The sequence below is a fragment of the Grampus griseus genome (genome assembly GCF_964374135.1).
Source record: "Grampus griseus genome assembly, chromosome: 1".
Taxonomy (NCBI): domain Eukaryota; kingdom Metazoa; phylum Chordata; class Mammalia; order Artiodactyla; family Delphinidae; genus Grampus; species Grampus griseus.
This window is the reverse complement of record NC_139017.1, coordinates 72116832-72129846: the sequence shown is the minus strand read 5'-3', so window position 1 is coordinate 72129846 and position 13015 is coordinate 72116832. Positions and strand designations below refer to the sequence as shown.

The 13015-nt window shown below is 50.7% G+C and overlaps 1 protein-coding gene across 1 annotated transcript; it reads right to left on the bottom strand.

The window, feature by feature from the left end:
* Window positions 1-1388: 1388 nt before the first annotated feature.
* On the bottom strand, window positions 1389-11245 carry PMVK (phosphomevalonate kinase). The gene is made up of 5 exons (XM_082670181.1): window positions 10969-11245; window positions 8723-8786; window positions 5904-6056; window positions 2971-3100; window positions 1389-1908 (listed from the first exon to the last, which is right to left on the bottom strand). Exons 1-5 carry the CDS (start codon window positions 11061-11063, stop codon window positions 1772-1774), a joined length of 579 nt encoding a protein of 192 aa, XP_082526307.1. The 5' UTR covers window positions 11064-11245; the 3' UTR covers window positions 1389-1771.
* Window positions 11246-13015: the final 1770 nt, after the last annotated feature.

Here is a 13015-nt window from a genome sequence, read left to right as displayed (position 1 = left end):
CACTGGCGGTAAGACCCAAACTGGGTGCTGCACCAACGCTCCCGGCAGGGTAACTGACCTCCGCAGGGACCCCCTCCTCTTAGCCAGGACCTGGACCTCAGAGAGTAAAAGTTGAGCCTTTGGGACCTTGCCCTTTCTGGTTAGAACAGAGAATAACATTTGTTTTGGTGGAGGTTTACAGGAACATCGTGACCTGACCTCAGGAACAAAGGATCTGACACCAAAGAAGTTTGCAACAACTAACCACAGCCCTCCCTCACCTTTCCTATAAAAGGGCTTTGCTGAAAGCTTGAGGGGAGTTCAGGGTTTTTAAGGCACGAGCCACCTGTCTCCTTGCACGGCCCTGCAATAAACCTTTCTCTGCTCCAAACTCTGATGTTTTAGTATTATTTGGCCTCACTATGCGTTGGGCACACAGACTTCCCTACAGTAACAGACACAGGGAGGGCAGGTTAACAGAACCTGGGGGCTGATTAGCCGGGAGTCAGGGGACATGGAGGAGTCCACGATGACTGTCAAGCTTTCAGGCCTGGTTAACTGAAGAGCCAGGGAACTAGCATCAGGAAGAGGAGATGTAGGGAGGAGATGTGGGCAGGAATATGTAGAGTTCAGTTTGGGTCATGGTGAAACTGATGGAATTTCTTTGGTTGTCCCCTTATCAGTGAGGACCCACAGGATTTGTAGGAGGAGGACAAAGCCAGGGCCAGAGAGTTGGTGGGCTCAGGCTAGGCCTGAGGACAGCCAGGAGCCACAGGGCTTTGCACCATACCCCAAAGGCACGTGGCCAAGGGGCCTGGTTAGGAGTCAGGCAGCCTGTGTCCTGGCCGTAGTACAAACACATACTAACCCTCCACCCTGGGCAAGTTGTTCACTTCTCTGAGTCCTTGGCATCTGCTAAATGCAGATGAAAATGTACTCCTCGAATATTTCACAGGGTGGCTGTGAAGAATCTGGAAGAAATTTAGAAATTGTATAAGGCTATATAAATAAAAGGGGTCAAGCCCAAGGCCTTCTATGGGAAAGCTGAGGTTTATGGTGACTTGCCCAGGGCCAAACAATGGTTACCAGGTGCCATCAAGCTCTGGCGCCTCTATGACACCCCAGCCCCTCTGGGCACTTGCTGGTGGTACTTTCTGTGGAACACTGAGCCTCTCTCGGGGCCATCCCAGAAGACAAGACCCTCAGACTCCAATCCTGCCTCAGACACACACAAGCCTTTTACCCACTTGGCCCGGATCAAGGTCAGCCTCTGCAAGATATGTTCCCGCCCAGCTGGGAGGCAGAGCAGAAACCCACAGCCACCAGGACAACCCAGGCCCTACGGAGCCACACAGGCTGGGTTGTCACCTGGGAAATGAGAGATGTCCAGCTCTGAGCAGGTGCTCCAAGAAGGTTTATTAGTATCCACATTGGGGAGCCCCAGGCTCTTGCCGAGAACAAGGGGCCGATAGCATCCAGTCGGGGAAGCAAGGCCACCACAGGCTGACAGGTCTGGCACCCATGGAGATGGTGATGCTTCTGCTTCAAGCACAGCCAACTCACCCATCTCTGCCCTTTAAGTCTCCTTGTAAAGAGGTAGGGCTGTCCTTTCCACGAAGAAATGAGGTCCCTGGTGGTTTCTTAACTTGTCTGACATCTACCAGCCCCCAGAAACCTTGACACAGGCCCTCTGTCTGCTCCCCCAACCTCGGCCAGCATCAGCAACCACATGTTCGGCACAGGGAGCCCCCCCTCACCCTGGCAGCCCCCGCTCGCTCCTAGAACCTGCCAGCTAAAGTCTGGAGCGGACAAATTCTATCAGGTGCTCCAACTGCTCCTCCAGGTGCTGCTCATCTCCGTGGTTCTCAATGACCCAATCGAAGGCCCCGACGTTGTCCAAGCCACATTCTGACTCAGCATCATCCACCCCTGCAGAGGAGGTACGGCGAGGTCAGGCCCCATCCCTCCTGACAAACACCAGGCATCGGGCATTGTGGCCTGCTGACGCCACATGGAGCCACCCTCCCTTGCACTCCCCTCGGTCCCTCCGGAACCAAGCTCCACTTACCCCAAAGGGCACTTCCCCACCCCATGAAACACCAGGATAGCAGGTTCAGCAGTCCACAGCCACCTGAGCCCCCCAGAGGGTCCCACCGACTTAAGTCTTCACTTGTCACTGCCATCTCAAACCACAGACAACCCAAATGGCCATTTCGTTTTCATTTTATGTGAAGCTGGTCGTGTCCATTTCTATCCCTGTATCTCTGTTTCAGTTCTCATGGAAGGCAGAGTGTGCCATTCTCACCTGACAATGAGAATGGTAATAAGAGCATCTACCTGGTGGGTTTGCTGCTACTATAAAGTGAGATAATGTTTAAAGGGCTTAGCGTGAGCCTGGCCAGAGTGAGTGCCCAGGAGGTGAGCAGCCATTAGGAAGGGTCGTACCCACTGATCTGAACTTCCCCAAGGCACAATGACCTAGGGCAGGGAAGACATATGAGCTATGCCTCTGAATGAGTAGGTCCTGGGCTGGCACCACTACGGCTGCCTAGTAGAGCTTCCTCTCCCCCCTCCCCCTACTCTGTTAATCAAACAGGAGTGAAGTTTGTCAGGCCCACCCTCTGACCCACTGTCAGTCCCCCCACCAGGCTGGAAAGCAAAGGTGAAGGACCAGGGGAATGGGTCCCAGCCAGACCTCCAGAAGCCCACTGGCCTGGAGAAGGCAGCCCAGGTAAGGATACCAGGACAAGGTCACGGGGCAACCTTCATCCCCAAGGATACCTTCTTCTACCCGACTCCACTTTTTAATCTGGAGGTGCTCCTGAGCCCCAGGCCTCAGACTCCTTTTTATAATCCCCTGCTCACTCCCCACAGCCTGCCAGGGAGACAGCGGAAGACCAGACCGAGAGCCCAGGAGTGGGTGGCCTGGTCTACAGGTGGGGCGGCTGGCCTGCGTGCAGAGCCTTGGGGCAGAGGTTGTGAGCAGCTCACCTGGTGTGAACACCCAGCCCCGCTGCTGTCGGCTCTGCTCTGTGGCCACCACGCGGACCGTCTGCGTCACAGCCCCATAGGCCTCCCGAAACCACTGGATGTCAGACACCCTCCGTGTGTCACTCACCAGCTGCAGGGAAAGGACACAAACAAGTGCCCAACAGGACATGGTGCAGGGAGCAACAGGACAAGGCAAGGGGGTAAGGGAGAAAGAGGAGAAGACCCCAACCCAGTCCAAATGAACAGGAGCATGGACTACAAAACCCAGGAAAGTGTAGCCCCATTCCCTATTATTACCCAGCCAGCTGGGACGGACATCCCCTCCTCCCTCCAGGCAGCTCTTCCTGACTGCTGCAGTCCGCAGCCCGATATGCCCACACTGTATTCTACGGTCATGTCGGTCATCGCTGAGCTGAAGAAGAGACCTCAAGCTTTGAAGTCAGATCAGCCAATCCAATGCACTCATTTTACAGGTGAGCAAACTGGTGCCAGAAACAAAGATACCCTAATCGGTCCCTGCCCCCAGCACCTTTTAAAACGTAAATGTGATTCCCGTCAGCCCCTTGCCCTAAATCTCTCAAAGTTTTCCCATAATTCTAATACAATCCAAAGCTCTCACCCCAGTTTACAAGGACCTATAAGATCTGGCACCTATTTCCCATCATTTTCCCTTCATTCATTCTGCTGCAGCCAACTGACAACCTTGCTGTTTCTTAAACATACCAACCGGGTCTCCTCCTCAGGGCCTTTGCACATCCTACTCCCTCTGCCAAGATAATCATGAGGGAGGCTCCCTTGCTTCATGGAGGTTTCTGCTCAAATATCACCTCCTCGGAGAGGCTGTCCCTACCATCCTGGCTCCCTTCCTGTCCCTTTCAATTCTTATATGCTTTTTATTTTTCTCTGAGCACTAAGTATTCATGAAACCGTCACTATTTATCTGTTTGTGTGTTTACTGCCTGATCTGCACTCTGTAGAGTCAGCTCCATGAGGGGAAGGACTGTGTCTCCATTCACTGCTCTATTCCTGGCCCTTAGCACCGTCTGACACATAAGGAGCACTCAGGAGCACATGGTCAATGAACGAATGAATAAGCAAATAAAGAGGTCAGCTGTTTCTGTCCATGCTGCGGACATGTTCATTCACCCAGCTCTTAAACAAGTACTATGTCAAACACCTACTGTGTGCCGGGCACTGTGCTAGGCACTGGGGATAGAGTGGTGAGCACAACAGACCTGGTGCTTGCCCTCAGGAAGCTCACTGTCTGGTGGGAGAGACAGACTCTAAAGATGCAGCTTCACTAATTACCATGTAATCACAGCGCATCTCAACAAGCATCTCTACCTTACCACTCTGAAACGGAACTCCTGATTTTGTCCCCAAACCTGTTCCTCCACACCGTCCCTATCTCAGAAAATCACAACTCCATCTGTTTAGCTACTCAGAACAAAACCCTTGGATTTGTCTCCTGTCCTTCCACCCCAGAGCCATCATGTCGGGAAATCCTATTGGTTCTATCCTCAAAATCTGTGCAGAATCCGCCCCTTCTCTCCACTCCACCACCACCCCAAGCTGAGCCACGGCCATTTTGCTGTCTTGTGGAAAGATCCTCTGCCTGGCCTCTCTGCTTCCATTCTTGCCCTCCCGCAGCAGCCAGGGAGAGCTTTCTATAAACCTTAGAGCAGACCATGCCTCTCCTCTGCTCCAAACCCTCCAGTGAGTCCCCATCTCACTCAGAGAAACCCCAGGCTCTTCCAGAGAATCTGCAATGATCTGACCTCACCTCCTGCCACTCACGCTTCACCCACAAAAATCCATCTGGGTCACTCCCTTACTTCCTTCAGGTCTTGCTCAAACGTCATCACATCAGTGAGACCTTCCTGACACCTTTAATAAAGCAGCAACCCAGCCCTCCTCAGAGTCCTGGCCTGCTTTATTTTGTCCCTTAGTATTTATCTCCACCTGACATATTCTATATTTTATTAGGGCCTAACTCCCTCTGCCCCTAGCTTAATGTAAGTACCCTGACAGCAGGGACTTCATCAGATTTTCACATGATGTATCCCCAAATCACCTGGAACCAGTCCTGCTACAAGAAGATACTACTGGGGGCTTCCCTGGTGGCACAGTGGTTGAGAGTCCGCCTGGCGATGCAGGGGACGCGGGTTCGTGCCCCGGTCCGGGAAGATCCCACATGCCGCGGAGCGGCTGGGCCCGTGAGCCATGGCCGCTGAGCCTGCGCGTCCAGAGCCTGTGCTCCACAACAGGAGAGGCCACAACAGTGAGAGGCCCGCGTACCGCCAAAAAAAAAAGAAGATACTACTGGCTGCCAGAATGAATGAGGAGGGAAAAGGGTAAGGTGCTATGGGAGCACCTGACCAGGAGCGCCGGTTAAGACCTGGGCATCAGGGAAGTCTTCCCTGTAGAGGTGCCATGGGAGCTGAGCTGGAGCTAACCAGGTGAAGAGGGATAGAAAGGGCAGTCCGGGCAGGTAGAAGGACACGGGCAGAGGCCTTGATTCCAGAAGGGGTTTGATTTATTTGAGGAACAGAGAGAAGGCCAATGTTGCTGCAGCTTAAGGAGTAAGGAGGCTAAAAGGGCAGCAGGAGCCAATCATTCAAGGCCCAGAAGTTCACGTTACAGATTTTGATTTTGTCCTTCAAAACAGTGGGACAAAGGGTTCTAAACAGGACTTGGTTGATGTTTTTAAAAGGTCACTCTGGCTGCTGTGTGATGAATGGATCACAAGGAACAAGAGCCGAAGCAGGCACCCGTGTGAGGGCTGCTACGACCGTCTAGGTGAGAGACAGTGGGGGCTTGGACCAGGGGCTGGCCGTAGGGAGAGAGAAATGGACACATGTGAGATATGTCTGGGGAGAGGCAGAGGGCTGGGGAAAACAGATTTTCCTAATGCTGCCATAGAGCCCACTTACCCAGACGGGCTGGGAGACACCCTCCACAATCTTCCTGCAGAAGAAGCCTGGGTCGGCCTGGCGCTTCTCCTCCCCCCAGCGGATCATGTCCCTCCGAAAGGGCTCCTTGTAGGTGCTGGCATCCAGGAGTCTCTGGAAGTCTAAGCCGTGCTCCTGTCCAAAGCACATTCTGTTTATGCCACCACCCTCTCAACCTCACTTAGGTCTTCCCTAAAACAGAGGGAGGGCCACCCCTCCCCTCACGTGCCCTCCCTGAGGGCTGCCGCAAGGACTCGTGGGGTTGCCGCCAGGCCAGAGGCCTGCAGGGGAAAGGGCCCTAGAAACTAAGAACTCCCAACCACTGGCAGATGGAAGAAACGCCTTGGGATAATCCAGAGATTGTTTCAGTTTGTCTTTAAATGTGTGATGTGGTTTTCTCTTTTGCAACAGTTTTACCTTCCCAATTATTTCTGGCTTAAACTAAACCTGAAATTAGTTTACCTCCCTTGGGTGCAGGCTTAGTCTTCAACTAAAGTGGGAAATCCGAAAACATCACATTCTGTGTCCTTCCACACCCCCTCTGGCATCATTTGTCCCCATCCCAAAGCCCAGGAGACTTGGCTTCCCTGTCTCTCTCCCCTTCCCCTCACCCCTTTCCTCATCCCCAAATTCCTGCCACCTTTGCTGCATCAGCATCACTACATTTGGCTCTGGGCACTCCTGGACCCCTGGAGCAGGAGGGGCTCTTCTGACTACCCCAGGTAACCCCTTCCAGACCCAGCCTTCCCTTCTCCAGGGACACTGACGAGCAGGAGGGTCCATCCAGAGGGCCCCAGGATGGGAGGGGGTCTGAAAAACATCACTCAGTTCAGGTTTCAGCTCCCCTGGCATTCACTGCAGCAAGACCCTCTCCCGAAAGACTCAGTTTCTTCACGTACAAACTGAAGGGGCCGTGACCCAGCAAGGTAAATCACCTACCTGACCCCTATTCCAAGGTGGGGCCAGCAGCCATCTCCCATTTATAAACTATAAACTAGTTTGCCATGTACTTTTTTTTTTTTTTTTGGCTGCTTTCTCCAGCTGCGGCGAGCAGGGGCTTCTCTTCGTTGCGGTGCACGGGCTCTAGGCGCACGGGCTTCAGTAGTTGTGGCACGTGAGCTCAGCAGTTGTGGCTCATGGGCTCTAGAGCACAGGCTCAGTAGCAGTTGCACACGGGCTTAGTTGCTCCGCGGCGTGTGGGATCTTCCCGGACCAGGACTCAAACCCGTGTCTCCTGCATTGGCAGGCGGATTCTTAACCACTGCGCCACCAGGGAAGCCCTACCATGTACTTTTTACCACAGGGGAAGATTAGCCACCAGGAGCATTTTGGTCTGCTTGTCAATTATATTCCCCATTGCAACTTAAAAAATCAATGCATTAACATTTCATTTTGAATTTGTTTTCAAATGGGAGTAATGGATTAAGTGGTGCTGGACTTAAAAACAGTGGGCACAGGCTGGCCTATCCGTCTCCTACTGGGGTTTTAGAAATGCAAACTCCTGCCCACTCACCCTACCCACCCTCCAGCCTGGATCACTGGTCTGGAGTGGGGCCTAATTTGGGAAGTTTGGAAGCAGATCAGTGGTTTTCAAACTGCTCCTCTGAGCCCTGGGGTTTGGAGGTGCCCAAGCCCCACTGGGGAAGGCTGAGTGCCTCTGCTCCACTCAGAGTCGCTCCCAGTCTATCTACGGGATACAAGGAATTTCTGCATCCAATTTCATTTGGGAAAGGTTCCCACTAAAAAAATATATATATATATTGAAAACCACTGAATCTGTTATTCCCAGGATCCCCCAGGCTGCCATCCTACAAATGGGTCTGTTTAGGTGGTGGGAGAAGACCCGATGGTACAGGAGAATGCTTCCCATGGAGATGGGGCCGTCATATGGAAGGAGGGGACAAATTCATTTTGTGTGGACCCAGAAGTTCAGTCTCAGGCCAACTGACCAAGGGGCCACGAGCACAGGTCCCCGGAAGGGTGCACCTAGAGGTCAAGGACAGAAATGTAAGCGAAGATCAGGCTCTTCATTGTGTGGGGAGCTAATCCCACCCTCCAGGCTCCCTTTCTGAAGTCTAAGATCCTGAGAGTTCCTATTTATTTTTTGCAGTCCTATTTTTTTTAATCTACATGGTTCAAAATTCAAAAGATAAACATCGTTTACAGTGAAAAATCTCTCTCCCTCCTCTGTTCCCCAGCCATGTAGGTCCCTTCCCTGGAGGCAGCCAATGGTTCAGTCTCTTATGTATCCTGCCCAGGCTTTTACACATCCCAAGCGCCTAGAACGGTGCTGAATGCACCCCATAAATATTTGTTGAATGGTTAAGTATATGAGCAAATATATTTACAATTTTCCCCATTTTTATACAAATGCAGCATTCTCTATACAGTGTTCTACATCTTGCTTTTGTCATGTGATTACATTTCTAAGGGGAGAATTCCAAGGGTTGTTGCAGGCCAGCTTTAATGGGGGGAGGGGGGGTGATGTGTGTCATACTTTTTGAATAAGGGGACAGACCCTTACCAATAACACAGCTGCCAACTCGCGTCTACAGCCTTTTCTGGACACACTTTCCTGAACACGCTCTAGGGAGGTGGCCTCAGGTGAGTAAGGCCAATGAGAAAGAAACTTAAACAGAAAATGCCCCCAAAAGGTCCACTTATAGAAAGCGGAGAGCCGTCTGCCACCCTGCCAAAAGGAGTCAGAGAGATGCTTTTAGTGACTCAAGCAACAGCACAGCAACCAAAGCTCAGGAGCTGGCTTCTTCCAGCCCACCAGATGCCACAGAACCACCACCTACCTGAGCATACTGCTTCTTGAGTGGACCGGAGAGCCGGAGGACAGCACACACGTCAGCTCCAAGTCTGTGAGACAGGGAGATCCGAACCCCGTTAACCTAAAGCTTCCAGGCCCCAGAAGAGTGAAGCCCCATTTCTGCTACTGGCATCTATATAACTTTGTCAGGTCTCAACTTCCCTGCTTTCCTCATCTGTAAAATGGGGATAACAGTTTCTTTTCTGTCTCCCACAGGATTATTATGAAACTCGAATGTGAAAGAGCCCTGAAACTAACAGGGAAAACAAATAAAAGCATAATTATAGTGTGAACATCCTAGCAATATTCTGGCTGGATTCAGTTACTGCTGGGCCCCTGAACTAGTTCTCTCACAGCCAGGGGTATCTCAGTCTCAACTGACTTGGTCACCACACATAAATAACTCATTCATTCAGTTGTTCAATTTACTCAGCCAACCATTTGTTGGGTTCTATATTTGGATCCAGGTGATACGAATGTGAATAAGATACATGATTTCTGCCCTGACCTTGAGATGCTTACAGATTCACTTAAACACTGACATGGTGAGATAGATGTTCTTATTTCCAGGTTTCAGATGAGGAAACTGAGGTTGAATGAGGAAAACTGACTCACCCAAAGCACCGTTGCAAGTAACAAAGCCAATATGGGTAAAATAAATATAAAAGCCAACATTTAGTTCCTATGCCTTTACTAAATGCCAAGAATTGTTCCAAGCCCTTCATGTGCGTTATCTCATTTAATCCTTACAATCACCCTATTATTATCTCCATCTCACAGATGACAAAACTTTCTCATGAGAAACTTGTACAGGCTTCCCTAGTGGCGCAGTGGTTAAGAATCCACCTGCCAATGCAGGGGATACGGGTTCGAGCCCTGGTCCGGGAAGATCCCACATGCCGTGGAGCAACTAAGCCCCGTGCGCCACAACTACTGAGCCTGCGCTCTAGAGCCCACATGCCACAACTACTGAGCCCGCGTGGCACAACTACTGAAGCCCACGCACCTAGAGCCCGTGCTCTGCAACCAAAGAAGCCACCGCAATGAGAAGCCCGCGCACTGCAACGAAGAGTAACCCCCGCTCGCCACAACTAGAGAAAGCCCGTGCGCAGCAACAAAGACCCAACACAGCCAAAAATAAATAAATAAATTTATTTATTTATTTATTTTAAAAAAAAGAAAAGAAACTTGTACAAGATCACACTCGAATAAGTGGTTGAGTCAGGATTTGAATCCCAGCAGTCTAATTCCAGAGCCTGCGCTTCTGATCGCGAATTGATTTATGTGTTGGGTGGTAAGAAGAAATGTTACTTAGGAAAAGGTGGCGGATACTTAGTGGTGAAAGATTAGGGCGGCAAATTCTGCCCTGGGCTTTTCCGCAACCTCTTAGAACCCCCATGGTGCCCCAAAGCAGCCTCCTGTTACCCTCACCACACTGGCCTTCAAGAGGAGAGGAGCCCCACTCCACATTCTCAGGCTTCTGTGCTCTCCTAGCCCAACAAAAATGCTCCCACACAGAACATCTTGCTTTGGGAGAAAACCTGAGCAAAAGGTATTATTAGGAGAAGCAGTGAGGTAAAGCAAAAGGAACCCATTCCTTGGAGCTAGGCTAAAGCTGAATTTGAGTTCTGGATCTACTGATTACTTTGTGTTTCTGGCAAGCTTGGGTTTGGGTTTTTGTTTGTTTGTTTTTAACTTTTCAGAGTCTCAGTTTCTTCATCTGTGAAATGGAGATACTGATTAATAATACTACGCAGTACCTAACAACACTATGTGACACACAATAAAGGCTCAGTAAACCGCAGCGATTAGTTGGTGTGTTGGGCAAGGATTCGTCTTTGAAGTCTGATACAACTGAGGTGTTGTCTGAGGCAAATCCTTTATCTGTGACTCAGTTTCCTTTTCTGCAACCATTACCTCGCAACACTGTCTGGAGGATTAAGAATGATGTATAAAAAGTGCCTTGGTAGTAACTGTTACTAATGCTTCGTGGAGAGACCTACAGCTTACAGTCTTCGGAGAGGTGGCCGCCTGGTTCTTTGAGGCGGGCGTGTGCAGACTGCTGTTTTACGTGACGGTGACAGTCCTTCACTTCTCGCCGCCCAGCGCTCCTTCTGCCCTGCAACCCGAGGACCTCAACTCCAAAGCTCACTCCATCACACCCCAACATACCCCTCGTGTCACGTGATTCGGGGTCGCCCCGGTCCTCCCCCTTCCCCGCCCCGCGGACACCTGCTCTGCAGCGCCTCGGTCACGAAGTCCTTCCCGGATTTCCTCTTCCCGCTGAACAGCAGCACCAGCCGCGGGGCGCCTCCCAGCGGGGCCATGGGGCCGCCACCCTTTGAGATCCCTAAAACTGACACTTTTCCCTACCCCTTAAATCAGGCCACCTGGCCCAGAATGGACGCGGCCACTCGGTGGAGTGGCAACAAGGAGGGGTTCCGCCCCCGTCTTCTTCATGGCCGTGGAGAGGACTGTCAGCCCGCACACGTGCTTCCGTGACTTTAAATTAAAGCCTGCACAAATGGATTATGGAGAGAAAGAAGGTTACTTCCTAGGGCAGCCTTCGAGCCTATAAAAGCTCCCCTACCAGAACTCATTTGGAACCGTCCAACACGCCCAGACTCTGACGTCACGGTCCCGCCTTCTTAGCCGACACGCGTGACACGTTGGGGGGCGGGAATTGGACGCAACTATTTTCCTCTGAGGGGGGGTGACGTCTTAAAATTTCCTAAGTGAACCTCACATTGCCTTCCACACAACCCTACAAACATGAAAAAAAAGAATAAACGTGTTCATGTTGAGAAAGTTTTCAAAACTGCCTGTTTATCTGTGCATTTTAATGCATGTGCTAAAGCAAATCCGTATATGCCCCACAGGGAAAATAGGTCTTTCTGGATATGAAATGAGGCGAGGACTCGAGGGGTGTGTCTGGTGACGTCATGCTGGGGAGGAGCTTAGACAAACGCGTTATTTTATCGTTAAACGGGTTTTATAATTGGAGAGGCCACCACAGTTCAACCCTTTAAGCCCAGCGAGAAGATTCACATCGCTCTTCTAGCCGCAGCCTCCTTTCCAAAGGTTTTCTGAAGCGAGAGAGCTTGGAATGACATCAATAGAATAGGTTTAAAAGGGGCTTTGAAGCCACCCCTGGACGAGATTACCTAGTTGGGTTTTTTTTTGGTTTTTGTTTTTTGGTTGGTTGTTTGTTTGTTGAGATTACCTAGTTTTATCTGGGGTCTAGCTCTCAGCCAGGAGTTCAAGGGGCAAAAATAAGTGGTGGTGATCTGCCCCTTCCCTGAATTCCCACTTCTGCCCACAGCAGCTGACAGCTAGTCCCAGTTAAGTAAGTGGAGTCATCTTTAGCTATGACTCGCTGCCCTGTATCTCTCTGAGCTTGTCAAAACAGAGCCTGCAACCCATTACTACCTCCATTTTACAAGCTATCATATCAAGATAAGTGAGGTTTTCTTTGGGAAAAACCATTAATTCTCTGAATATTGAAAAGATGGCACAGGAGAAGCTAAGGAAATTAGAATGGACAATGGTCAGGTGCACAAAGAATGGACTTTGGGAAGGTCTTTTTTCTTGTAACTCTGAAAGCACTGTACATATCCATGCACTTAGAAGGCAGCATGGAGTTGTAATCCCGGCTCTGACACTTCGCAGGGATGTAGCCACCTCACAGGGTGACAATAAGAAGGAAATGAGGAAAAAAATGATAAAGTACAATAAAAATGCTTTGTATATTCTCAAGTGTAATCCAAATATGGATTTATTTATTCTGAGCATTGTGTGATTTCAAAGTTTATACTCCAACACAGGACCAGATTTCCCAGCTCACCTTCAACAAGCGTTTATTTGGGACTCCACTGAAAGCACCAATCCCACCTCTGCCAGCAGAGACTAGAAAGGGTTAACTGCACTCACCCTATTGCTTTCCTGAGTCATCACTAAGAAGTCAGAACTCCCAGAGTCTCTTCCCTCACCTGACCAAACTACACCCCACCACACCCCAGCCTCTTCTCAGTAGCTCTCTCCTGCTCCCTGCCTCAACTGAACCTCACTGTCCCCTATTACCCTCCCAGGGGAGGCCTCTTATTCTCCCCCAGCCCTCAGACCTCAGCATACATAAACTTGGTGTCTGTCGTCTCCCTCCCGCCCCATTTCAGCTTCCAGACCATCCCTCCTCTGCTTCTTGGAAAACTCTGGCTTCTCTAAGACTCATACCACCTGGCTGAGCTACCCTTTTCCCCTCTTCAGTGTTGACAACCACCAA

What these genes read in the sequence shown, in the direction of transcription:
- PMVK (XM_082670181.1), bottom strand. Translation starts at nt 11,063, where the DNA reads ATGGCCCCGCTGGGAGGCGCCCCGCGGCTGGTGCTGCTGTTCAGCGGG. An exon ending in ACCGAGGCGCTGCAGAGCAG is followed by an intron (nt 8,787 to 10,968) that starts GTGTCCGCGGGG and finishes CCTGTCTCACAG; the next exon opens with ACTTGGAGCTGACGTGTGTG. An exon ending in GGGCTGGGTGTTCACACCAG is followed by an intron (nt 1,909 to 2,970) that starts GTGAGCTGCTCA and finishes CCTCCTCTGCAG; the next exon opens with GGGTGGATGATGCTGAGTCA.